Source organism: Pleuronectes platessa, chromosome 11, assembly GCF_947347685.1.
Source record: "Pleuronectes platessa chromosome 11, fPlePla1.1, whole genome shotgun sequence".
Taxonomy (NCBI): Eukaryota; Metazoa; Chordata; class Actinopteri; order Pleuronectiformes; family Pleuronectidae; genus Pleuronectes; species Pleuronectes platessa.
Genome location: NC_070636.1, coordinates 4051765 through 4077997, shown reverse-complemented (window position 1 = coordinate 4077997; position 26233 = coordinate 4051765). Strand labels below are relative to the sequence as shown.

At 44.7% G+C, this 26233-nt stretch overlaps 2 protein-coding genes across 2 annotated transcripts; one reads left to right on the top strand and one right to left on the bottom strand.

Annotated features, from left to right (window-relative positions):
• Positions 1 to 145: 145 nt before the first annotated feature.
• si:ch211-10a23.2 (Galectin-related protein A-like) lies at positions 146 to 5827 on the bottom strand. Its single transcript, XM_053434017.1, has 5 exons — positions 5703 to 5827; positions 2980 to 3093; positions 2608 to 2693; positions 1716 to 1896; positions 146 to 981 (listed from the first exon to the last, which is right to left on the bottom strand). The coding sequence occupies exons 2-5, from the start codon at positions 3004 to 3006 to the stop codon at positions 838 to 840; spliced, it is 438 nt and encodes a 145-aa protein (XP_053289992.1). The 5' UTR covers positions 3007 to 3093; positions 5703 to 5827; the 3' UTR covers positions 146 to 837.
• On the top strand, positions 4378 to 26092 carry zfyve26 (zinc finger, FYVE domain containing 26). Its single transcript, XM_053434018.1, has 43 exons — positions 4378 to 4530; positions 5140 to 5397; positions 5482 to 5557; positions 5709 to 5795; positions 5956 to 6105; positions 6418 to 6748; positions 7589 to 7713; positions 7909 to 8073; positions 8524 to 8612; positions 8713 to 8864; positions 8980 to 9195; positions 9546 to 10100; positions 10202 to 10366; positions 10519 to 10670; positions 10877 to 11117; positions 11736 to 11999; positions 12162 to 12281; positions 12506 to 12676; positions 12803 to 13036; positions 13178 to 13283; positions 13645 to 14489; positions 14912 to 15111; positions 15486 to 15590; positions 15704 to 15826; positions 16197 to 16373; positions 16903 to 17152; positions 17374 to 17472; positions 17707 to 17894; positions 18256 to 18392; positions 18780 to 18808; positions 18957 to 19093; positions 19420 to 19640; positions 19721 to 19868; positions 20053 to 20262; positions 20698 to 20913; positions 21493 to 21690; positions 21990 to 22070; positions 22167 to 22294; positions 22442 to 22616; positions 22895 to 22954; positions 23147 to 23329; positions 23423 to 23473; positions 23579 to 26092. The coding sequence occupies exons 2-43, from the start codon at positions 5213 to 5215 to the stop codon at positions 23789 to 23791; spliced, it is 7758 nt and encodes a 2585-aa protein (XP_053289993.1). The 5' UTR covers positions 4378 to 4530; positions 5140 to 5212; the 3' UTR covers positions 23792 to 26092.
• The last annotated feature ends 141 nt before the right edge of the window (positions 26093 to 26233 follow it).

The following is a 26233-nucleotide window of genomic DNA, read 5'->3' as shown; positions in this document are numbered from 1 at the left end:
CTGAGTGACTCAGGTGTTGGTGTTCCAGTGAAATCACGAGTGACACACCACCTGAAGTGAAGTCCGAGGCCGTCCTGTGGGTTTTGGGGTAAATCGAATCAGACATTACGTGACCACAGAGTGAAAAACAAACCAAAACAAAAAATAACAACAAAAGTGATTTATTGCAGTGAAGTAAAGTCAATTTGTGACGTTCCCAGAAAAAGTGCTGGAGGTGAAAGAAAGTTAGGAAACCAGGGGGAGTCAGTAGCTTGTGAGTAAATCCTTTAAGTGAGTGGAAGTTAATGGTACAACAACAGAAAGTGGGACTAATCCTTCCAGCTCTGTGTGGAATCTGGAAACAAACACACTCGCCGACATGTTAGCGCACTGAGTCGGCCACAGCTGGTTCCAGGAACATTCATCTTCATGCAGGCGCTAGCAAACGTACGTGCTCTCCAAGGTTAGCTCCGGAGAAATTAAAGACACGCGTCTGAAATCTCGTTTCAGTGCACAAGGACCGACGCATCAGGTTTGTGCAAATGTCCATCGAATAGGGGGGGGGGGAAATATTGTTGCTTTAATCTCATTGTTTACAAGTTAATTCAATTCAAATCACATTCAGTTTGTTGAGTGTTACATTCTGACTCTATCTATCAAGTCCTCAAGCAGGTAATCAAGTGAAGGCACTTTGTCTTAACACGTTATTACGAGGCAGGGGTATAAACTATTTGTCTGGAAACACAACAGCACCATCGTGGGTCAATCTATTCACTCAGGAGGAGGCGCTAGTCCTAATCTTGTAAACGCAGCCCTGGGACGTCCTCATGTTGTTTGTCTGTGAGCGCGATGCTGCTGCTAGGCCACCTTGGTGAGCTGTAGATCCCCAAGGACTCGCAAGGAGGTGAGGGAGGCGAGCGGGGAGAGCCGGTGGGTGAAGCCGCACAGGGGCTGCCCGTCCACCAGGATCCGGAACTGCTGGTGCTCACAGACGATCTCCATCTAAAAGTCAAGAGGGAACGTACAGGAGGCTACGTTTGTTTGTTTGTAAGCAAGATTACACAACGACAACTCGACAGGTCTCTGTGAAACTTGGTAGAAGGATGTGGTTTGGGTCAGGTACAACCCGTTCCCCTGAGGGACATTCTAGATCTAGATTTAAAGCTGACGGGTCAACAAGTCACGTCCCATTCATACTTAATAAGAAGTCATGGGTTTGTCATCTGAGCCTTTGGCTTACGGGGATTACCAAAACATATTTGCACAATTTAAAGGAGCCCTGTGAAGTTTTCGGCCACTGTCGGCACAGCAGAGACGTGTTTGAATGACTGGATCCTGGTTTTGTTTTCACCTCAACTTCCTTCCTGACTCAAACCACATCCGTCCACCAAGTTTTGAGACAATCTACTCTGTAGGTTTTAGTGTAATCCTGATAACAAACACACAAAAGCAGGAACAAATATGACATTCAACAGTTTACAAAACAGGTCTGACTGTGAAGCAGAAGATGCACTTTAAGTTTCTTTTTGTGCATAATTAGAGGCATTTCAATCTGACAGTGTCAACGTCACCTCTCAGATCTCACTCATTACAAAAGACCTGCACTGATAACCACTGGAGCAATAACAGGAAAAAACCAGGAAACATTTCAACATTAGTCTGGTTGAGATGTTGACAGAAGGAGGTGAAGTTTATCCCACTGTTCTCATCACTTCCTCTCTGGGAGATGAAGTTACCTTGAAGGGTTCTCCAGGTGCAAAGGGAAAGAAGGACATGGTGTTCTCAGACGGACCCCACTTTCCCGCCAGTCGGGCGTTGCGTTGGACGGCCCTGTCCACGAAGTTGACCTTCAGCTGAAGACCCACGTCGGCCTCCGTGTCCTCGTCCTGAGGTTTACTGGACAGAGACACCTCAATGCTGAGGAGACGCACACAGATCAGGGACACCGAGGAAATATCACGACGTAAAACAAGACAAAAAGAAAAGTTGATGTGTCTTCATCTTACTCTCTTTCTCAAGTGAAGTTTATATTTGTATTATTCATATTTTCCATCATCTCCAGTCTTGAACAGTTCTTCTCTTAAATATAGTTTCATTTTATCATTGCACTTCTTCTCCTTTTAAAGCCAAACTCGTGCTTCTTTCCTTTCTTCTTTCCAGATGGTGATAACATGCTACATAAATAAATCTGACTAGACGTCTCTGCAGCCCAAAAGAAGTCCTTTCACATAAAAAAGTTTATTTTCGCATCTTAATTATGATGTTTTTTGGGAGATAATTCATGACTAAATGGATAAACAGCCCGAAGCTATTTTCGACCAAAGAATTTCCAGAGTGACTTTGAGATTTCATGGGATTTGAATCTTTCCCACGGACATGCACTGACTAATCTATACTAAGGAAATTCAGTGACGTTAGTACTCAGATATTTCCCCAAAGCAGAGAGTGGCTGGGCGGTTGGTACATTCCCCCAAACACACACCACTACACTTCCATATTCAGCTTTACTATCATCAACATCCATAACTTCAGGTCTGCAACAGGCTTTATCAGTAATGCATATTTCTCTTTTTTATAGTGGAATGACAACATGTGTGTGTGTGTGTGTGTCTGTGTGTGTTCACTTACATCTTGGGTTTTTTGTCAATAATTCCCATAACAACCAGTTTCATTGAAGGCCGCATGCCTCCCTTTATCTCTCCGGTGAACTCCGCCTGCACGACAATAGAGACGTTCACGGTCACACAGGATGAGGCCCGAGCCGCTGAGCAGCACCAGGCACTTCATCACAGGAGGATGCAACTGCAGCTCCATCATCATGCAACAATAGCTTCACTGATCCTGAACAATGAGTGACTCAGCTGCACAAAGTGAACCTCCGGAGGGTTGTCTCCCCACGCTGAGCCGCTGGTGTAACTGGATGAAATCCTAATTTATGCATAGAGATAGAATAAATTGAATGCCCACCGGGTAAAGCAAAGAAAAGGAAGCTATACGTACATTTTCTTTCTTGTCCTGTTCTTCCATTCCACTCAGAGGTGATGCGCTGTGGAGGTTCGGAGCTGTGATGATGATGATGATGATGAAGAGGATGGTGAAAACGGCAAACCCCGCCTGCGTTGTCATGGAGACAGAGAGAGAGAAAGAAAGGAGCGGAGGTAGAGATGAGGGGTGTGATTCACAGTCTGAAGAGACACTTTCTCCCTTTATCATTTGGAAAAAAAACATTATTTTAACTGATATGTGACAGTGATGCATTTGTTGCAGCTTCCTCTCATTGTCTCCTTACCTGCAGGGTGTGTGTGTGTGTGTGTCTGTGTGTGTGTGTGCGTGTGTTTCAGATTGGTTATTCGACACATGTTCACTCCAGATCAAAAGGATGTTTTAGGGACCATTATTAAATTTCCCTTAGGGATCATCAATAAATTCCCATTTGAACAGAAGGTAAATGCATTGCTTTCAATAGCTTCCGTGTCATGTGACCCACTGACTGCAAACCGATGCCAAAATGTATTTCTACCCCCAACAAACAGGACACACCTTTTTTTCATTAACTAGATTTAGGTGACTGTCATACTTTATCAGATATTATTGTTACTCTATATAAATGGGATGCACTATTTATCTTTTTATTTAATTTAACTCATTAGATATTTAATTAATAATTGCTATTATAAATTAGCTACACAAAGTGGACATGTCTCTTTCTAGTAGATTTTGGTGCTTATTATATTTTATATTTCCCAGTTTGGGATCAATATAGTGCATCTATGCATCATTTGAATATGAATATATGTTTTATAAATCATATTCTTTCAATACCTTCCTTGACAATGCTGAATTGTATTATCTTTCCTGGATAAACAATGACTATAATCCAGGAAAGAAAGGGGTGTGTCCTGTTTGTCTAAGGTCGGAACAAAAGTCAGCTGATAGGTGTTTGGAAAAACATGTATGTATTTATATAAAACAAGTGTCCTATTTATCTAAAAGGTAACAATAATATCTAATAGGATTTGGACATAGTGAATCATTTGATATGGAAGCATTTATAATTGATACCGCTTCAAACATGAATTTATTGATGGTCCCTTAGTGAGAACGGGTGGAAAAGTAATAAAATCATTTCTTTAATTTATTTTTGGAAACATTTCAAATAGACGAGTGAAATAATTGCTCAGTATTGAGATTCAAAGTTATTTTTGTGCATCATTTAAATAATTTAAATGTGACCTTAATATTTGTTTTAAGTAGTGTACGCGTCTGACGGCAGAGGTAACATCCCCACGCTCCCTGGTGTGCGGGAACGCCCACCTCGTGCCAACCGTCGACCAACCAGCGCCGCCCTGGAGGAGCAGCTGACGATGTCACATGACCCCGGCTAACGCGCAGCTAGCCGCCTAGCATAACAGCTGATGTAGCAGCCCAGCGGAGAACAGCTGCGGCTAAATGTGCGCGTCAGCCCCCCCACCGGGTTTCAATCGGGGATTCGACACGAAGACATGAGTGAGACACGTCGGGGAGCAGCTCGTAGTTTTCCCGCTGCGCAGAGTGAGTGGCTGCTGCAGAACTTAGCTTAATTAGCTTCATGTCACCAACTGCAACAAGTCAGCACTAGTGCAGCTAATGCTAATGCTAACTTGACACCAGGATGGCTGTCAAAACTGAGAGGAGACGAAACGGTGAAGAGGATTCATAGCGTTTTAAAACACGGTTTATATACGTTTATAACTGCTGTTGTTTGTTTATAAACATTTATTACTCCTGCTGTGTGTTTATAAACATCTATCTATGCTGTTGTTTGTTTTAAATTGTTTATAGACATATATAACTTCTGTTGTTTGTTCTCAGTTGTTTATAAACATGCATCTCTACTGTTGCTTGTTTTAAATTGTTTATAAACGTTTATCAATGCTATTGTTTGTTGTCAGTTGTTTATAAATGTATAAAATAAAATGTAATATGTTTGTTTGTTGACACACTTTAAAGGTTAAAAAAAAATCCTTATATAGAACAAATGTAACAACAGAATGAGATGTGATGAGAGGTATATCTCATTTCAAAATATGTCCACTCATCATATTCGGTTTGTTTCAACCAACACGTGATTCCTGATGTTTGAACTATGTGAAGTCAAACCGCTTCATCTCTCTGTTTCAGGTGAAAACAGCTGGCGCCTGTTGGTTGGCTGCTTGTCGGTGAACGTGTCTCTGCAGTTGTGACCGAAGTGGCCATGTATCCTTTCAGCCGCGAGGCGGAGACCTCGCTTCAGGACCTGTTTGAGTATTTCAAGAGGTGCCTGGAGCACGGGGAGTGGGAGCTGGCCAGTGCCTGTGTGCCACAGCTGGTCCAGTCAACACACTCGGAAAACCTGCAGGACATTATTAGAGCGATCATCTGCCACCCGTACAAGTTGGAGTGAGTCGCACATCTGTAGTTTCACAAGACACCAGGTTTTTACTTGTATTCGAGAATATGAACTGATGTGTTTTTATTTCGTAGATGGGAGACTGTGGGCAGCCCACACAGACTGGCTTGGTTTTGGCTTCAGGTTTTAGAGAAATGGACAGAAGAGAAGGTAAAGATATGAGGAACTTGAACTTGACACCGCGTTAACACTTTCTGGTCAAATTGTCTTTTACTGGTTTTTTAACTTGGGTGAAAAGGTATTTGAAACATCACCAAGAGTTTGACATGCTGTGAAAACTCTTTCTTGCTTTTACCTTCAGGTTTCTCCCGACATCAGAAGAGAGCTGGAGTTTCTTCTGCTCCTGGAGGAACTGGGTTCAGAGGGCATAGCAGAGACTGTTCTCAAGGTCACTTTTGCTCTTGTCTTCATTTATAACTGTAGATGATAATGACATTTTTTTACCCTAGAACACAAACATTTCATCAGATCAAGTTTCCGGTTCTGTTCTTCCTTCTTTCATGGTGTTGCTTGTTGACAGAATACTGAGATACATTTCCTTTCAGCAGGAGTTGCATCAGGCCTACCTGAGCAGCCAGCCGGAGCAAAAGGCTGCAGAGGGTTCGGGATCAACACCAGCTGCGGTTGAGTCCTGCCTCCGAACCTTGTTGGAGAAGAAGAAGCCCCGACTGGCTCAGTCTTTAGCACATTTCTTACAGGTAGAGTCGAACCCTGAGTATCAACACTACAAAATAAATAAATGCACATGAAGATATTATGGGTTGATGGTCGTAGAAGTCCGTCAAGACAAAACACAATAATCACAATCTAAACTGTAATACACCTGCTGGAATTGGAGTTTTTAAGCATATTAAGTGGTGGGGTGGAAAGCTGAATCGGACTGTAGGCTCCTGGTTCAGATCCCAGCTTGTTTGGGGCTTTTCTCTGAGTTTGCATGTTCTATCCGCCTCTATGTGGATTTCTTTGATATATATGGACAAATATATAATTACTTTCTTTATCTCCTGCAGGACCAGTCACCCTCAGAGGACCATACTCTGCAGCACACGTTCATCCAGCACCTGATGAAGAAACTGGCAAAACCAGAGAAGAAGGCAGAGGAGTGGGTGGAGGAGATATATGCAGTGTTGGCCGTGATGCCGTGGAGCTCTGGCCGGAGCGCTGGGCAGTTTGAGGCTCTGTGTGAGGCGCTGTGGGCGGCGAGAGACGGACCCCTGAGAGAGGAGAGGATCCTGAGCTCGCTGCTCCGGCCTCAGTGCGACGCTATGGTCTCTCTGTACTGCTCCACTGCTCTGAGGCTGCAGAGGGATCATCTGCTGAGGAGCACACCCGACACACAAGGTAGGCCGAGTGGGTTCACCTCTGAAAATCAGAAAAGCATTTAAATAGTGAGATGATTCTGTTATTAAAGTGGTCGTGGAGGTTCGGCAAATGTTAGACGTGATGTGATGTTAATAGCTCTCTTGCTACGTGCCACAGATTTAGTCGTATAAAATATGGGACAAATCGGAAATCAGTTCCTCCTACTGATAAGATATTTATGGTTTGAGATTGAGATCATTAATCACAGTGGCGGAGGGAAACTGTCGGTGTCACCGCTTTCCTCTTCTGATTCCACTTCTGCTTCTGAGAGTGTCGACTCATTGTAATGACATCTTTAACATGTGACAGCTTGTGTAGACTTAGTCACAGACTTTTGATTATTATGTCCTTTTTTTACACCACATTTAAACAGTATTTGTTTTAGAATGTAGCGTAACACCAGTGGTGATAAATGGGTGAATTTTTTTGATTTACAATTTTTAACTAGTGACACAGATAGATCAAGTAAAAAAAAAGAATGACCCTGTTATGTCGTTTAAATGTCCCCTATACTTCCATTGTTATTGAATTCACTCATCTATTTGTTTTAAATTACCCTGCAACTTCTTGGGTTCCCTTGGAGTAGCAGGGTTTCCCTACTTCCGTTGCTTAACGCTTAAAGAGAAATGTGGCATGTATAATTCCCCTTGTATCTGTCATATTGGCATTGATCCCAAAAAGTCTTTAACTCATTGAAACCTGCAGATTCCCTGAATATATCTTTTTTTTTTAGTTTTTATTATACAGAATGCTTCATGGACATTTTTGTTTTCTTTGACGTGCGTCCACTATTATGTTTTATTTGCATCCCCCTCACAGTGGAGCTCCCTGAAGCAGAGAAGCTGGCTCTCAGTTTATGTTGCCACAAGGATCGTCCCTCCATTTGGAAGACCATCTATTTCGAGTGCCTTAGCAGTGGAAAGCACTTCCTGGAGCAGGTCCTGGTGAGTGAGGAGCGACGACCGGAAAACAGTCGGCACTGAGTTTGAATAAGAAGTAATGAAGCGCAGGCCGTCCTCTCAGCTGCTGAGTCAACATGTTTTTGTTGTTGGTACAGTAACGTAATGGTCTGGTAAAGTTGTTTAGCAACTGCATGTGATGAAATTCAATAAAGTAATGAGATTGGTTCCTTCCTGTAGGTTACTGCACTTGACCTGGTTAAACACGAGGAGTTTTCTCAGCTGAGAGAATTAGTGCGGCTGGAGTTTCGGCCATTGTCTCGTCTGCTGCTGCTGCTCGGCTGGACTCAGTGTCGCAGCCTGAGCTCGGCCCAAAAGCTGCTCAGTGTCCTTCACCGCGAGCAGGTCGGTACCGAAACCCTTCAGCTCTCCAGACGTGTGTGTGCACCTCCTCCTCTACGGCAGAGACTCAACACACCTCACCAAAGAACAGATTAATATAACACAATGAACACAACATAAAAATTACACAAATCATTATAAAATCACACTGATACATACAGTATATTATCACCAGCAACCCAACAGAGGAAAAACTAATTTATAAACGAACACAATAAATGAATAAATACATTCACATTGTATCTTTTTGCAGCATGTCCTTGTCACGACCTGTTTCTGAAACCAAATACCAGAGAAAAACAAATATGGTTTGAATCATAATTTCATTTCAGTGCACATTCCTTCACCCTCCCATCAAAGTACAGTATCAAAGTGTAATTTAGAAGAAACGCTGATGAATATTTTCAACATAAATATGTAGTGTTGTGCTGAAACTGTTTCTTCTCATTTTAGGCACCAGCCAGTGACACCGTTCTGCAGGAATTTGCCAACCTTCTGTCCTCTCAGCTCGGAATACTCGAATGGTGTAAAAACAACAACCCGTAAGAGTCTGCTTCTTCATTTGTGACATTTAACTGACATTGAAGTCCATCTTAATCTCTATTCTGATGCGCCTTTGTGTCTTGTTTTGTTTCTATTCAGAGGTATCTCCACGGAGGCCTTACTGACACAGCTTCACACCCTGGACAATCACTCAGCTCTCTATATTCTGCACACTCTGACTCCTCTGCCTCAGTTTGAGGAGCGCAGGATACTGGATCTGCTGCAGCAGCTGCCAAATCCACCAGGACATGGTTTGCATCACCCACTTGTTGAGTCTGAAATATTTTCCTGAACAATCGTGCATTTGATGTTTCATGGTGACGTGACCCTGCCTGTCGGTCTTTCTGTTTGTCTTATTTCTCACAGACGACTCTGAGGCCATCAGGACTCTGAGCCTTGGTGCACAGAGGAACCTAGTTCTGTTTCAGGGCTTCTGTGTCATGAAGTACACCATCTATGCTCTTTGTGTCAATGCACATAAATACTCAAACTGCTCCGAGTGTGAGTCCATGCATCATCAGCAGCAGCAACTGCCTACTGAAGCAGAAACAGACCAGCCTCAAACCTCAACTTCCTCAGAGGGTTTGTCTTTTCCGTCTGTAGTGTTTTAGTTTGGTGTCACATGTTGATTCCTTTTAATAGATAAGCAGTTTATTTTGGCTAATTTTTGTCATTGTATATAATCAGAAAGGACCAGATATAGTTAATTTGCTGTGCAGATACGATAGAAAATATTATTTGTTGTTAAAAATGAAAGCCAGAAATAGTTAAAGTAGTAAATATGCAAATAAAATACCATGCAGAGTAAAGACAAAGAAAATATACATGAGCAAGACCCGTGTGTAAACTTACACTAACGTCCATTAAAAGCCTAAATTCATGACGGAGAAATGTCAGGAGACAAAACTTTAATCACATGTGATATTCTCCAGGTTTCCATCTGCAGTTCCAACACTACCTGTCAGAATGTCAGCTCTACCTGGAGGCCGTTCCAGCCATGTTCCGCCTGGAGCTCCTGGAGAACATCTTCTCCCTCCTCTTCCTGTCCTCCGCTGACTTCACGCAGCAGATTCCAAAAGACAACAATGTTAATGCAAATCAGGACTGTGCATCAGACACAAGAAACACTCATGTAGAACTAGGAGCCAAAGCACAGACGGATGAGAGTGATCACTGCAGGAGCCAGAAGCTGCGTACGAGTTCCCCAACATCCTCCCACCGTGGTCACCTGGAGCTGGGACACTTCATCCAGGGCTGCAGGGGTTTTGTGGTGGATGTTGCAGCCATGGAGGGTTTCCTGAAGCTGCTGAAGGAAGGGCTGGAGGGCATGTGCGCGGTGGGTCAGCAGGAGGGACAGGAGGGGGAGAGCCTCGGCTGCTCGGTGACCCCGGAGACATTCGGGGCTCGTCTGCAGAGGTTGTCCAAACGAACTGCAGAGGCTCAGTGGAGGCTGCAGATCATCACCAGCAACCAGGGCAGCGAAAATGGTGAGATGCACAGGCTGAGGATATTTCTTTACGTTTTTTGATTCACACTTCTTCTGCATTGTTTGTATCTCGTTGAAACTTGTTGGTGAATTCACTTGCAGGCTCAGAGGGACCCTTCCCCATCTCGACGGTCGGCTATACTGCGACTTCCTTGGAACGCAGGAAGAGCTCAAGTCTGAGGAGAAGGAAGAGACTAGGGAGGCGCGTAGCAGAGAGGCAAACCTCCATAGAGAAACACAATGGAGAAGTCAGCACCAGTGCATCAGGTGAGCCATAAGCACCGTCTGTTAGAAATGTACATGCCCCGTCCTCATGACTCCGATCTGGGCCTCTTGTCCTTCAGGCGACTCCAGAGTAACTCTTATGAAGATGTGAATTATATTTGTGGGTTGATGATGACTTCTTTGGCCTTTGTCAGACGGTGGAGGAGGCACACTGACAGCTGGTGTGGAAGTGGAGGTTTGTCCTTGCGGAGGTCCCCACAGCTGGCTGGTCCCTGCCATGTTGTCCCCTCCAGAGTCTCTGCTCATGTCCTGCATCCGCCGAGGAAACTTCATGGAAGCACATCAGGTCTGATTATGTTTATAATAAACGTTTATTCAACATGGTACATTGACTAAACACATTCGAATCTACTACGTTCTACTTTATTGACTTCACATTGAACATCAGTATTGTTTATTTGCTTTAAGTCGTGGAGATGTACAGAATTTGTGAGTTTACTTATCGATGTTTATTTTTGTGTTAATCAGATTTACTGACTCTTTCCATTTCAGGTGTCTCTGATGTTCGATCTGGGGAAGTCTCCCTGTTGTGGCGAGTTGGTGTTCATGGAGCGTTACAAAGAAGTTCTAGTGGAGTTGGAGCGGGTGGAGCAGAAGATGGATAACCAGCCTATGTCTTCGTCCTCCTCCTCAGAGGGGCTGGGGTCAGTGGCTGCGTCCAGCACAGGGAGGGCTCGGCTGGGCAGCAGCGGCCTCTCCACGCTGCAGGCCATCGGAAGTGCTGCTGCTGCAGGTTCGATATCCTGTTCGACTTCTTCCCTGCCATTCATCTCACCTAATAACTAACTAGGTTGCCTTGAATTTAAGAAATAAATGTATAATAAACCAACTGTTGAGGCCTCGTTCAGTTTTGGTCTTGTTGCCTCAAATCAGCTCTCGCGTGCTTCGGCCCTGTTGGAGCAACTTGTTCGTCTTTTATATTATTTTTAGTATATTTTCTTTAAAGAATACTCGAGATGAAAGAAAGTTGTAGAGAGGTCTGGATTAGACATGTGGGTGAAGAGAGCAACCTGTTTGAGCCAGAAGAGGTTGACCTACTTTTTTTAACTTCCTGATATGTTTATTGAACATTTGAACAAATTGATGCATCTACAGTAGAAAACGCTCGAGGTTGAGACTAAATTATGACAATAACTGTGTTTTGGAAGCAGAAAATCTATATCGATGTGTCTGGGTATGCTGGAATTATTATAGTGTATAAACAATATTCTGATTATTTAAGTTGTTTAGTTTTCAGAGTTAAAAGTCACAAAACCAAACTATATAATTGGCTCAAATTGCAAAGTATAAGGATTGTTTCCTGCTGAGTTATCACGATTGAACCCCCGGGCTTCTCTGTCTTTCCCTGCAGGTGTGGCTTTCTACTCCATCTCGGACATAGCAGACCGTCTCCTCAGTTCCCCCGCTCACCCGATGCCATCCCTGGAGGAAGAGTACTGGCTGAGCTGCTGCTCCTCAGACCCGTCTGGCCTCCTCACCACGCTGCTGGAGGAGCTGAGCCCAGCGGCCATGGCGGCCTTCGACCTGGCGTGCTGCCACTGTCAGCTTTGGAAGACGTCCCGGCAGCTGCTGGACACAGCAGAGCGCCGGCTCAACAGCAGCCTAGAGACTCGAGGTATGAAGACGGAATTTTAGGGTCATGGAGATTGCTACAGCGATGATTTAATCCAACATGGTGATTGGAACAAGACCAGCCACAGTTTAATGTGTTTTATCTGCAGCTTTGCACGGGGTATTCATTTTGGTTTTCGTCTATAATCCCTGTTCTCCTCTGCAGGAGTGAGAATTGACCCCAAAGTTCCTCATTCTCAGGGGATCTGTGGATTTCCAAGGGTGTTACAACAGATCAGCAAGATCCTCAGTCACTTTGCAACAAACAAGGGCTCCGTCAAAACAGGTGAGTGTAAACCAAGTTATTATGGAAACAAGGAAATTCTTATTTTTTAATACCCCACTTACACATTTCCAATTCTGAATAAAAAGTCTATTGTACTGGTCAAATTATTGAATAAATGCAGGTAGATGCAAAATGAATCTCCTGACCAGATATTTAACATCAACTCTTTAAACAGTGGAGTTCTGTTGTTACTGATCCACTCGTTCATCCGCTCTTGTTCATAGAAGCTGTTATGGAGGACCCAGTGTTTTCCAGCCCGTTCGGCTGCTGTATTCAGGAAGTGCTCCTGTGTTGCAACCCCACCCTGACCGAGGAGAGCATCTCTGCTCGACTCAGTCTGGCTCAACGCCTGGAGACCACCCTGCACATTCTGAGCACCGCTACAGATAATACAGGTCAGCAGAGCAACCGCGTCAGATCAACTTAAGAATATCAGAAGAGTTTTACAACCTTTATTGTTTTTAACAGTCTTTGAGAAAGTCTGAATGTCTGGTGTTGTCTGATGCCTCCTCTCACGACAGAGGGCAGCGCGGGCAGTGCTCTTCTGGCTCTGTTAGTGGAGCAGGCCGGCCTGAAGCAGGCGGAGCGCGACGTCCACCCTGTCCGCTCCAACATGAAACAGCTGCTTCGCTCCCTGGACCAGCTCTGCCCCTTCGAGCCGGATGGAGACCTCGCCCGACCCGATTACGTTCGCAGTTTCCTGGACTATGTCAACACGTTAGCATCCGTGCTGGTGCGCAGCCTCGCTTCAGAAGGTAAAATCATTTGTCACAGAAAGTAGAAGTTTTAGCCTTTTTCACATTCTTCTGTGTTATGCATTTGCCAGTAGCAACTTCTAATTAAAGCTTTTTTTTAACTAGTTTTCTTCTGATTTTTCTCTCCTGCTTTTGTCTCAGACCAAAGTGGTGAAGTGAAGCTTGGGAACCCACTGCTGGTTTTGCTTCAAGCCCCATTTCAGCTCCTCTCCCACCTGCTGTTTGACAGACAGGTGTCTCCTGACAGGTACGCACAGATAATTGCTCACAGCGTTAAACAAAGTGGGAAAAACTCCTGGATCTGCCTCTTTTGCCGGATCCATCCCAAGATGTAATGGTTCCTTTCCCTATCCTTCCACCAAGTCTTAAGAAAACAGTCGTTTGTGTAATTCGACAGTTAAAACATAACCAACTGAACAGAGGTAATGATATATTTGTGATAGACTTAGTTATTCAATGACCGTTTACTCTGCCAACAAGAGTCAGGATAGAGGAGCTGCCACAAAATGAGGGAAATTGCATCATCCAGCTTTAACATTTGTCTTGGTTTGACACTAAATGAACCACTGAGTGATTCTGACATACTTCCTGTTCCTGTTTCCCTCCAGAGTGCTGTCCCTGCTGCAGCAGGAAGGTCTGCGACTGAGCGTCCAGCAGGTGATTGTCCAGCGATGCTGTGAGACTTTGCCCTTGTGGTTCTCATGTCCAGCTGCTGAAACAGACTCTGATCCAACCAGAGATGGAGTGTTCAGTGTTGCCAGCTTGTCTGCCCTGCTCCAGCAGCACGCTCAGGAGCACAAGGCAACTCTGGGCATCACAGAAACTCCCTCAGTTACTCAGTCAGATGCAAGCTCGGACTCTGAGGCCTCAGTGGATGACAACACACCAACCAACCTCTCCACCTCGCCTCCCTCTCAGTCATCCTCCTCCTCCTCTTCTTCCTCAAACTCTTTCCTCCTCACACCATCGGCCCTGTCTTTCCTAAAGTCTCGCTCCCCCTTACTGGCCACGCTGGCGTGTCTGAGTGCATGTAAAGGAGAAAACGCTCGGGCGCAATCCTCCGGCTGGTCGGGATATTTCCGCAGTGGACGTAAGGAGGTTGTCCTGGACGGTGAGCAGATTTCTCGAGAAGCGGATACTCTCCTGAAAGACTTCCCTATTCTCTGGGCCTATCTTCACTCCCTGGCTGAACCAGTGCTGGGCGCCCCGCTGACTGAGGGAGAGGGAGGCTCCGCTGGACTCGGGGCGGTGATTTGTGGGAAACCTCTCGTCACTCTCCTGCTGTCTGGGCCACAGGAAGGAGTTACCCAGGCTGTGGCAGCTGAGGCCTTCCAGAAAGCCCTTTCCTCTAAAGACCTGGCCCGGGCTCTCAGCCTACTGGAGCTGTACGGGCAAGGCTGCAGCCAGGAGGGGGCGCTAAGAGACCAGCTGCTTGCCTATGCTGCTTTGGAAGGTGAGAAAAGCTGGTAGATGTATTTTAGTGGAATGTAGCAGATTGAAGTTCATGTTGGCTCTTGCATGCTGTAAATAAATGATAATATGGTGATGTGATATAATAACGTTATCAAGTATTGATTAATCTTCATCATAGATTATTTATATGGGAAAAAAATTGGTTCTCATATGTTAGAAGTGGCTGCTTTATATTTGTGTTTAAAAACAAACAATCACACAATTAGATAACAAAAAGATGAGTCTTTGTTTGTCGTATAAATTTCTTTTAGATCTTGAATTTATCATTATCTTGAGATCAGAACCCCTTTTTCAGATTGGCACCACAATTACATGAAAATACGTATTTAAATAGTTTAATATTATGTGAATGTCGCAGTTGTTTCCAATGTGATACATGTTTGTTGGTCTGATTGTGTTCAGATGGTGTTGAAGGCACAGGTCAGCTGTTCCGCGTGCAGGACGCGAACCTGCGAGCCCGTGTTGCCCTGCAGGCTCTGGAGCGATGGCCCCTGTCGTCCTGCCTGGAGCTGCTGGACTTCTGCCTCAGTGACCTGAGCACTGCGGCCTCGCTGAGAACCGACTTGGAGCTGAAGAAGAAAGAACTGGACATCTATCGCTGGGTACAGTGTTAATCACAGAAACAGATTCTTCCCTGTGCTGTAAACGGCAGAAGAGGATCTATACAGTACATAATATGTCACACTAAAGAAAATATACTCCTGCATCTCTTGTCAGGAAAAGCACCAGAAAAATAAATGTCACAGCTTCAACTCAAAGATGTGAAAGCTCGTGTTAAGCTTGAGTTACATATTTCACTTTTCATGCTTTTACTTGTTCAGTGTCAACTTGGGTTCCTGGTTCTCAGCCTGAGGATCATTTTCATTTGACTACAGTAACCAAGCCCTATGTTGGCGTGGTTTGAACTTGCATGCCTCAGTTATATAATTTGACTTTCCAACGTGCCAAGTTTCCGAGCTTCCTTCTCTTCTCACAGATGTTGAATCTACAGCCTCGGTTGCCCTGGGCTGTGTGGCAGGAGCTGAGGAGCGAGTCGAAGACAAACCCCGAGGCCATGTTGTCCCGGATGTTGAAGGCAAAAGTAGGTCCAACAGACCTGCAGCAGTGTAGTTAATAAACTAATAAACCTACCACAATTTGACAGGTATCTCCAAAATACATATTTATTTATATAATAACCATATTATTTTGCAGGAGTTTTCTCTGTGTGCACAGTGGGTGGAGCTGTATCCTGTGTCCGAGCAGCTGAGGCTGCAGCTGAAGACTGAGCATCTGCTTCACCTGCTGGAGAAGGGACAGACAGACCAAGCTTTTCAGGTACACAGTCGTAAAAATGTGTTTCAGATAACTCGTACTAAATGCAGAGGACAATCCTATAATGGAATGAATATACATTTATACATGTACAAATATATAGTTTGTCGAGTACAACACAATCTCTGAGCCCATTGGCTACTGTCTGATGAGATATTTGCCTTTTTGCCCAAATCTTGTCCCTCACTAACAGATACTGTATATTCACATGCAGCAACTTTTGATAGAGTTTACATACATCATAATTACATTCATATAAGCTACAGTATATGAAAGTACTCGTCATATAAACAAAAGTAATCCTGCAGTTTTTTTCTGTGGTTCTCCTAATTTCTGCTTGGTCCCCCCCCCCCTGTCTCCTTTGTGTCTTCAGTTACTCGAGGGCCTCTCTGATTTCGTGGTCGGCCTGGAGATTTGTGAGCACGCTCTGGACCGCTGCCCCGGCCTGGCCGCCTGTCACTTCCTGGCTGACTATCTCACCCTGCACTTCCAGAGGCAGGTGTCTCCCTCGCGACGACAACACATCCACGCTCTTCATCTGGGCTCGAAGGTTTGTGAATGTGAATATGTGCACTGATCCAGTTTTCCTGTACAATAAGGACAGGAAGTGTAGTTTGTGCTCATACATCATCCAGTGTTTGTGGAATTTCAGTTGGCATCATCATCTGTCAGGGTTCAATAAAGGTTTTTCTTGAGTCTCGATTACACAGACAAACGTTCATGAAACTGAGAAGTCTGACTCTATTCATTAGAGATCACCCCCAGTCATTGTATAATATATTACATAACACCCAGCATTAATGCTTAACTTCTGCTTTGATATAGTTTTCTACAATTTGTAATGAGCATTTTAAATATCACTAATCTTAAATTATTTACAGACAATGTGAATGTACAAGTCAAAGGTTTATGAGCTGGGCACTGTTAATATGTTATTATAACCAAATGACGTGTGCACAGTGAAACCCTACTGCTTTAACGAAAATTTGGTTTTATACCATAAGAGCCTTTTCCTTTGACAGCAGCTGAATTGCTTCATATCTTAATGTAAATGTCAGTGACTGTGTTTCCTCCTCCAGGTGCTACTGACGCTGCCCCCAGTGGCCAGGCGCGATTATTTCCCCCTGCTGTCCGAGCCTCTGCTGATGCTGGAGCAGCTTCTGATGAACCTGAAGGTGGACTGGGCCGACATGGCAGTGAGAACCCTGCGGAGCCTCGTGGTGGGTCAGGAGGCCGGCTTTGGTGCTGAAGCCATCGATACTCTCCTGGCGGACTACGCATCCAAGGCCCTGGACTTCTCCTGTGCCCCCAGAGAGCGGAGCAGATCCGGTCAGAGCACAGCACACAGTGGCAATACTTTTTATCTAAATATGACCGAAACTGTTATTGTAGTAATTTTTGAAGCTTATTTTTATAGCTAAAAAGTTGATCTTGACACAAACATGCTGTTTGCTGCTCTCAAGCTCAGTTCAGTGACTATTCTCACATTACTGGCTTTTCTGTTTCGCATATATGTACATGGCTATAATGATTTATATTTAATTTTCCAGACTCTGTGATCAGCCTCCAGGACTCGCTGATGCAGTGTCCTGCTCAGGACAGCTGCTCCCTATCGTCCAGTCAAATCGAGTCTCCAACGCCCTCCACAAGTGAGACATTTCTACATGTTTAACAGTCATAAAATAATGATGTGATATCATCCAGGGAATGTTAGGCTCTTCGCTCAAGTACTCATTAGTTAACCAGTCTGTTTTTTCACAGTTGAAATTCTCTCAAAGCACAGAGAACATAAAAGATTCAGATAATGTTCTCTGCTGTAAATTCGATGTTGTGCTGATTTAGGTTCCCAGTTTAAAAAGTGCGTTCTTAATATTTCATCACAGGCAGCACTCCTACACGCACGTCCTCCTCGAACAGCCTGGACAGGGAGAGGGATCGAAGCTCAGCAGGGAGGAAACGTCGCTCGCCTGCCAAGTTCCAGCCTCCGGATCAACCCCCCGGCCGTAAAGACTGGGTCCCTGACACCCAACAGCATGTGTGCATGGTCTGCCACCGAGAGAGGTTCACCATGGTGAGTGGGTCAAACGCTGCGAGACTCACTGGCGTTCTCATAAATCACAGAGACATACTTGCTACTTGTAGTTTTGGTATTTAAGGACTGATTAGTTATAAAAAAACGTATTTGATTACACAACATTTTCAATGAACAAGATTTGTTTCCTCTTCAAAATGAATGAAAGGTTTATTTAACATTTTGTTCCCCTCTATAAAATACATCTTTTAAATTGTTGTCTTTTTTAAAAAGGGATGAATGTGAAAGAAAAAAATGAAAGTAACATTGCTGTTGATTTCAAAAGTCCGGGATCCAACATTAACCTTTTCTCTGTTAGTAATTGTTGTCTTTAAATTTTTCTCCCCAACTCTTTTATTAGTTCAACAGACGGCATCACTGTCGGAGATGTGGTCGTCTGGTTTGTCACGCGTGTTCTGAGCGTAAGATGCTGGTGGATGGAAGTCCAGGAGAAGAAGTCCGAGTCTGTGACCAGTGTTACAGCTACTTCCACGCAGAGTAAGATCCTGTAGAAAACACTTTACACTGTACAGTTAATGACAGAACTCTGACAACTGTTTTCCTGTAGTTGGAAATGATTTTAATGGAATAATAAATATGTTTTGGTGCAAGAGAGGTGCACGTGCAAATAGAATATATTTGAATTTAAGACATATCTTTTACCCTCAGAGCATTTGACAGCGAGACGCTGCTTCTGCAACGGACTGGAATAAACAAGTTACACCGCGTTCAAACACATGAGGAGTTGTTCTTTGTTGTAGAAAATCATGAGATTTTACCACAAAATCTTGAACTTTGTACCTTAACGCTGCGATTACCGGTCTGGATTCACGGTTTAAACAGAAATGTGCTTGTGATTTGAGTTTTGTTTTTGTTTTATTGCAGTTCTGACGACGAGATGGAACAAGCTGAAGGTTCGATTACAACATCAACTTCCTCTTTGCTCTACTAGAGAAAGAAAACAGTATTTTCAATATAACAGGATGGAGAATTTATCTTTTATAAAGTGATTATTACATATGAAAACATTGATGTTGAACTCCTCGTGTGTTGGCTGTGCAGTGGCTGGCAGCTTCGCGGTGACAGAGAAAGACTTAGATGGGATGATGCGTCTGCCTGAAGTGATCCAGCAGCAGATCCAACTCAGCACAAACTCTGCAGAGAACCAGCTGCTGCGGAGCGAGTTCTACTACGAACAGGTCTGGATCTGAACATCTATCACCAAGCAGGGTGAAAAGGACTGAGCTCTGTGCAGGTTACATTTACACATTTGTCAGTCTCTGCTTGTTTGCATTGAGAGCAACAGAAGCAAAGCTGAAAGATCTCAAACACTCGTTTTCACACCTCTCTTGTGTTTCTTGTCTTAAACCGTCAATTTATCACTGAGGTTAGTGCAGCAAGCACAAAGTTCAAGGTTGTTTTTCTGCATATATTTCCTGCATCGTTAAAAACCAGTCCACCTCTCGTGGGATTTTCCAGGAGGATACATCAAGATTAACAATGTTCTTTTCTCAAAACCCTCTAGGCCCCCAGTGCATACCTCTGCGTGGCCATACTGTCTCTGCACAGCGACCAAACAGCGTGTGGACACCAGCTCATCGTCCACTGCCGCTCTCTGTCCTGCAAGCTGACCAACCCGGAGGTGGACGCCTGCCTCCTCACCGACATCATGCGGCAGCTGCTCTTCAGCGCCAAGCTGATGTTCGTCAAGGTCGGCCGCAGCCAGGACCTGGCCTTGTGTGACAGGTGAGATTGATGTGATGCTGAGGTAATGTCCTGTGTGTCACTGTCACTTCTGTTTGTCTCACTCACTCTTGTTTCCACAGTTACATCAGTAAAGTCGATGTGCTTAAGATTCTCGTGGCGGCAAATTACAAATACGTTCCTTCTCTGGACGACATTCTGGAGACGTCTGCTGTCACGCGTCTTCGTAATCAGCTGCTGGAGGCCGAGCACTACCAGCTGGCGGTGGAGGTGAGGCCACTGGTGCTTTAGTCATATTATTCATTGTCTCACATGTATTTGTACGGGACCCTGCACAGAATCTGCTCTAATGAGGCAGTTTATTACTCCACCAAACTTAAATTAAATCAAAGTTGTATCTCTGAATACTCAACGTCATGGCTGCTTCTCACTTTCCTGGGTGTTTGGCTGCTAGGTGTCCACCAAGAGCGGCCTGGACCCTGGTGGCGTGTGGCAGGCGTGGGGGATGGCCTCTCTGAAGGCAGGGAACCTCTCAGGGGCGAGGGAGAAGTTTTCCCGCTGCCTGAAAGGTCCAGTGGACAGAAACCATCTCAGCCTGGGTCCTTTACTGCTGCAGGAGATCGTCCAGCACCTGGAGACCATCGTACGACCCACTGGGGCCACGGTAGGATGATGCTGTCACTGTGGTGTTGTTACCTAACTGCTACTCCCACTGTGTAGGGCTGGGGTCCATGAGCCAGGGTTAGCCACAATGACTGGCCACAAGTACAGCACAACAATCGTTACTTGTATATATATATATGCATAGTGTAAGAGTTTCAATGTGACAAAAGGAAAGAAACATAAGTGCAAAACAAATGACAAATAAATAAAATCTAAAATATATAAACATTAAATATCTGTTGCTATTCATTAGATTTTTCTAGCTCTGTAATTGTATGATGACACTTAGTGGTCAGGTTGAGTCACAGTCTGGACCAGTCACTCAGAATGTGCAGAGCTACACCAGAGGGTTCTTCAGGAATGTGTGATGTTAAACAATATATCCATCAGAGCATAATTTCACTATCCTTTTGTCTTCTGTTTGTCTCTGCGTCAGTCTTCTGGCGAGGACATCTTGGCATCGCTGCGGGAGCTGGAAGACGTGCTGAGCGACACGTGTCCTGTCGAGCGTCCAGAGGGACCAATGCAGAGCGGCTACCTCCACCAGGAGTGTCTGTACTATCTGAACTCGTATGGCACTCACCTGGCACTCATCAGCTTCTGGGTGCGGCATGACTCCATGACCGAGGCCCTGACGTACCTGCTCAACAAGGTAAGACATTGATCTCTGGGTATGTCTGGCTGGAATTCATCATAGAACCCTGTCAACAAATTTCTGATTTGATTTGACTCCCGGTGGTTGCTAAGATCTCAGATTTCCCGTACTTAGCAAGGTGTTTTAAAGCTCAAGTTTGAGTAATACTATTAACATCAGTTCAATCTATATATGTATATATATCCAAGATTTATATCTGGCATCTGTGGCAACATTCCTGTGTTGTTGCACTGGTAGCAATCCGTATTACATCAGTCAGCAATGATTGGTTTACCAGAGCTAAATATGGAAGCATTCATTATGAGAGAATGCCTGCAGAAATATCTAGGGTGTAGCGTTCAGCGTCCATGGCGAGGTCATGAGTCATAATCACATGTAGAAGCTGTTTGTTTAAATACTTTCACTGCCAGAAGGGTTCGGCCCTGCTTGTTTCCTAACTCTGTTACATTTGCATGTTTCCTGCAAAGTCTAAAAATCTGCCCCAGTTTGTTTTGAATGGAGACAAAATGCAGTTACGTGACTAATCGTCCCTCGAAAAGAAGCTGACGTGTGTTTCCCTGCTCGGTCACGGCTCAGGAGTGCCCAGAGGAGGTGTTTCTAGACGGGGTGTTGCAGCCCAGCCTGGAGAGGGGGCGTCTTGGCACACTGCAGGGCATAATGGAAAAACTGGACCCAGGCCTGGAGACGTGCAGCCGCTACCTCATCGCCTCCTGCCAGTTCCTGCAGCGGCGAGGATACTTCAACACTCTCTACCAGCTCCAACAGTTCATGATGGTTAAGAGTCTTTTCATGTTTTTTCACATTAGTTTTTTATCACTTTAGACTTTAAGTAGCATTTGAAAGTAAAGAGAAAGAACGGATGAGAGAGCAGGGTGGGAAAGATGCAGCTAAACTTCTGTCCCTCAGCCAATTCAACATCATCCAACCTCAGATTAGTGTCAACTCTTTTCTCCCAGTCAGGCAGGCTCTTGAGTTTTTCGTGATATTGTAAAAGCATCAGATAGTTTTGATTCCAGACAGATAATGAAGTTGCACCTCTTTCGTAATACTTCAAATATTCTGTACCTGGACAGGATCATGTACGTGCAGCCATGACCTGTATCCGATTCTTCACACACGGAGCCAGTTCGTACCTTCAGCTGGGAGAACAGCAGGTACCTCCCTTTTTCCACAGCTATGCAGTCTGCAGAGTTTTTAACGACTGTTTCCTGCTTGTTTGATGACGTGTGTCTGCCTTTGATCTTTCACAGCGCTGGCTGGTCCAAGCCAAGGAGCACCTGAGGGCGTATCTTCAGGAGCTGCAGGGTCGGGGCGCCGGGAGGAGGAAATCTCAGGTCAACTCGTTCAGGAAGATGATGTCGTCCAGTGACGTGTCCAGGTTACTTCATATATCTTCATTTCTGTGTCACGGGATTTAAGTAGATCCCTACTAGGGGCTATTTATCAGAGAGAGGAAAGTATCATTAACATGTTTGCTTCCTGTCAAGTCTCTGACTCTTATGTGTGGTCCTCTGCTGTCTCTCAGGCACATGAACACGATTGAGCTCCAGCTGGAAGTGACCCGGTTCCTCGCTCGCTGTGAGAACGCTGCTTTTTCCAAGAGTCCACCGACCAGCACACCTTCCTCCCAGTCCTCTGCCTCCAGTTCACCACCCACTCTGTTTGGAGGGAGTCCGATGAAGGTTGAGGTCGCCTGTAAGGTGAGGCTTCACTCAGGATCCTCCCAGTACGCAACAATCAAAAGCCCCATTAGATCAAGGTGGTTTTAAAATACTGACGTGACTTTATTCTTGGTATAAATCCCTGAGTTAGAGATAAATTAATTCATGAGAGCAGATTTAACAAAGGAATTGGTTATGAAAATGAGAATCCAGTCAAATGTATGTGTGATTAAAATATTGAATACCTGTTTTTTTCTATATTTTGCAAACATGAAACGTTTTGTGTAAAATCCAGTTAATATACCTTTTATTTGCAGGTCATGCTCGGAGGAAAAAACATAGAAGAGGGGTTTGGCATCGCCTACAGAGTCATACAGGTACGTTCCCACATGAGTCAGTGTTTGTTCTGCTTTTCAAACTAGATTTATTCCATCCAAGGGAGACAATAAAAGCCACTGACTGTGACCTTGACTAGTGTTTACTCACTCATGCCAAATAAATGTGCTCTTATCAGGATATGACTGTTCCTTGTCAGAGTTTTTACATTTCTCTGTTGCTTCCTCGCTCAGGACTTCCAGCTGGAGGCGCAGGCCGTCTTCACGCGTGCCGGGCAGCGGCTCGTCAGGCAGCGGCAGTACGGAGCCGTGCGGCAGCTCTTCAAGTGCGTCAGCGAATCAGGCACCGCCACCAAAAACGACTGCGACGCCCTCATCCTCAGCTGTGTCTCCATCGCGGATAAGGGGCCGTCTGATGTGAGTTTAATATGTCAACAGAGTTTGACCATGACTTGGCTCCATGTTGTTTTTTGGTCACAGAGACGTTTTTTTGTCCTTTTCCTGATTTAGGCGAGGGAACTGGAAAGTCTCATCCTAGAAACCAAGAGCACAGAGAGCAAGGTAGTGTGAAGCTGATCAGGTTCTGTTCTCCTGAATATTTGGTTTTATAATTATCCTGTTGGAGAAAAACATGAAACTCTCTTCACATCTCTCGTGTGTCTGCAGATCAAAGCTTACCTGCTGTGCGCTAAGCTGCGGCCGGCGTACCTGCTCGCCGTCAAGCTGGAGGCGAGCCGCGCCGGCCCGCTGGTCCAGGACGTCCTGCAGGCGGCCGAGGGAGCGCAGGACTCAGTGATGCAGAACATCTGTCGCCAGTGGCTGTCTGAACATCACAACAAGTCCTCTCAGCAGCGTCCGGGCCGGCCCACGGCCAGGTAACAGCACGACGGGGGATCACACCGAGCACTTAGACTGAGAAACAGAGCACAGACGAGAGGATTCAGGGTTTCTGGTGTCACACAGGTCTATCGATGTGTGGCTGAGGGATTGAAACAGCGACTTTCAATCCACTAGTTTATTAAAACATCAGAAAATTCAAGATTGAGCCACTTTTGAGAGATCCTCTGTTCTGTGATGAGATCCTAGAACCTCTCCCACTTGGTCTTTGTCTCCAGATGCCTCAACACCAGCATAAACTGTGTAGCTAGGATCTAACCAAGCGTTAAGAGGTTTCCTCTGTTTTAACGCCCTCCGACTCCTGATGCACAGTTTGAGAAATGCTTTAGAGTCGATGCAGCAGAAACAGAAAGATCTTCTTCTTCTTGTCTAAACCAGGCTCCTCCTTTACCCATTATGCAACTTGACTGTCGACAGATCAGTCCGATGTTTGTTTGTTGTGGTAACGGAGGATAGTTCTGCCCTGGGTGCTGGCCTCAGATCAGCAGTGGCCTCCACCGTCTCTTCCCCAGCTGACGTGACTCAAATGACATTAGTTAAGGTGATTTATCTGATTTCACGCCGCTCCCAGTGGAGACACAGCCGCCTTCACACAGCAACAACAGACTCTGCCGTGTGAAATTCGATTATTATTAACCAATAATAAGTGTGTGGATTCCTGACTCGAGCCCTCGGGACCAGTCTGGACTTGTCGGCAAACCAATGAATTGCTCTGGGTTTCAAACAGAAATGTTTTTAAATCATATTCAGGTCACAAAAAGCAAATGTCGGGTCGGCCTCGTTCTCTCAGGCTCGGTCGGGTTGAGACAGAAAACTGGAGCCTGAGCTTCACCCTCATGTACAGGTGAACTCGAGGACCCTGTCAGGTCTCTGTTGAGCTGCCACACTTCTTGTCCACACCCGCCACTGATACCAGGTCAGAGCCTGGGACTCAGAGGTGAAACAGAGCTTGAGGGCAGTGGAAGGGTCTAGAACCCCTGATGCTTCACCAACGTGCTTTATTTACATTCTTGAAATATTTTGCTGTTATCTCTCATCTGTAGTGAACCTGAGAGGGTACAGTGTGACTGTGGATTCACAACAGACACAGTTACACAACACAAGCATATCTTTTTGCAGTGAGGCAGTATTTGACGAAGGTTCGTCTCCTACCTCAAACTAAAGGGAAAATGTCTTCGACTGGAAAGCCTCTTGTTACGTGAAGGTCTTTCGTCTCCTCATTACTATTTCCTAGTTGCATCTTTGTGTGTTTAAGTTTTTTTTATTCGGGTGTAAAAAAAGAAGTGTAATCTGCCAAGAACTGTACATGTGTGTAATCCTGATGAGGCTGTTTCCCTGTTTCACATTGTACAGCACCTTCTCTGTCCAGCTTTCAGCAAACGTTCCCTAACAAGGGAAGTCAAACAGTATTTAAGGGCATCTGAAGAGTTTTACGTTGGATACACAAAGGGACCGATTATAGATCAGGTTTAATTCATCATCCATAGAATCAACTCTGTCGTGATTCGTCCCGTCTCTGGACGGATGGTTTCTATGTCTCCTCTTGTGTCCTCCTGTGTTTTGGTTGTAAATACTCAGAGTCTCTCATTTTTAATTTGGGCTTTGTTCTCATGGGAAAGTCGTAATAAGGAACTTACACAGATAATGAGTCGTATAACGTTGCTAAAAAGGGATCTAACCATGCTCACGTGATGTCCGTCGATGTGTCTTGTTGTTTCTCCTGTTTTTCCACAAACCTTGAAACGGGAAAGTTCAGTGCAAACGTAGTGACGCCATGAATCTTATCTTTTAATTCTCTCACACGACAATCGCCCGTATCGCTGGAGCTGCCTTTCTGAGAATGTTTATTTCCGAGCTGTTCTTATCTCACAGTCAGGAAGTACGCCTTCATTTCAGAGGAGATACTGGGTTCTCTCTCTCTCTCTCTCTCTCTTCCTCGAGTCCCAGTGCTGCACTGGTCTGAGGACTGACGCCCACAGTTCTCCCTGTGATGGCGAGTGATGATGGGCGAGAGATAGAAAGAAACCAGTTCAGACTTTTGAGATGTACGCGTACGACATTCTTGCACTTCGACTGTTGTTTCATCACTGCCGCACTTTATATTAGTGAGTTTTAAAAATAATAAACTTCTTTTTGGGGGGAAAATGAAAATACTGAATAAAGTAACTGCTTCACTGATGCAGGAAGTCATGATTTTGAAATGTACTGGATTTTGCCATCCCTTGTAAAAATGAAAAAAAAATTAAACAATAAAAAGACATGTAATAAAAACTTTGAGCGTGATGCTTCCGGGCTTCTTAATATTTAAAGAAAAGTTAATCATTTCCAGTAGTTAGATAAAAAGCACTTGTACCACTAACCCTAAAACTTTACACTTCACTTCTATGCTGATGATTCAACTCCATCTGTTCGAGAGCTGCTCCT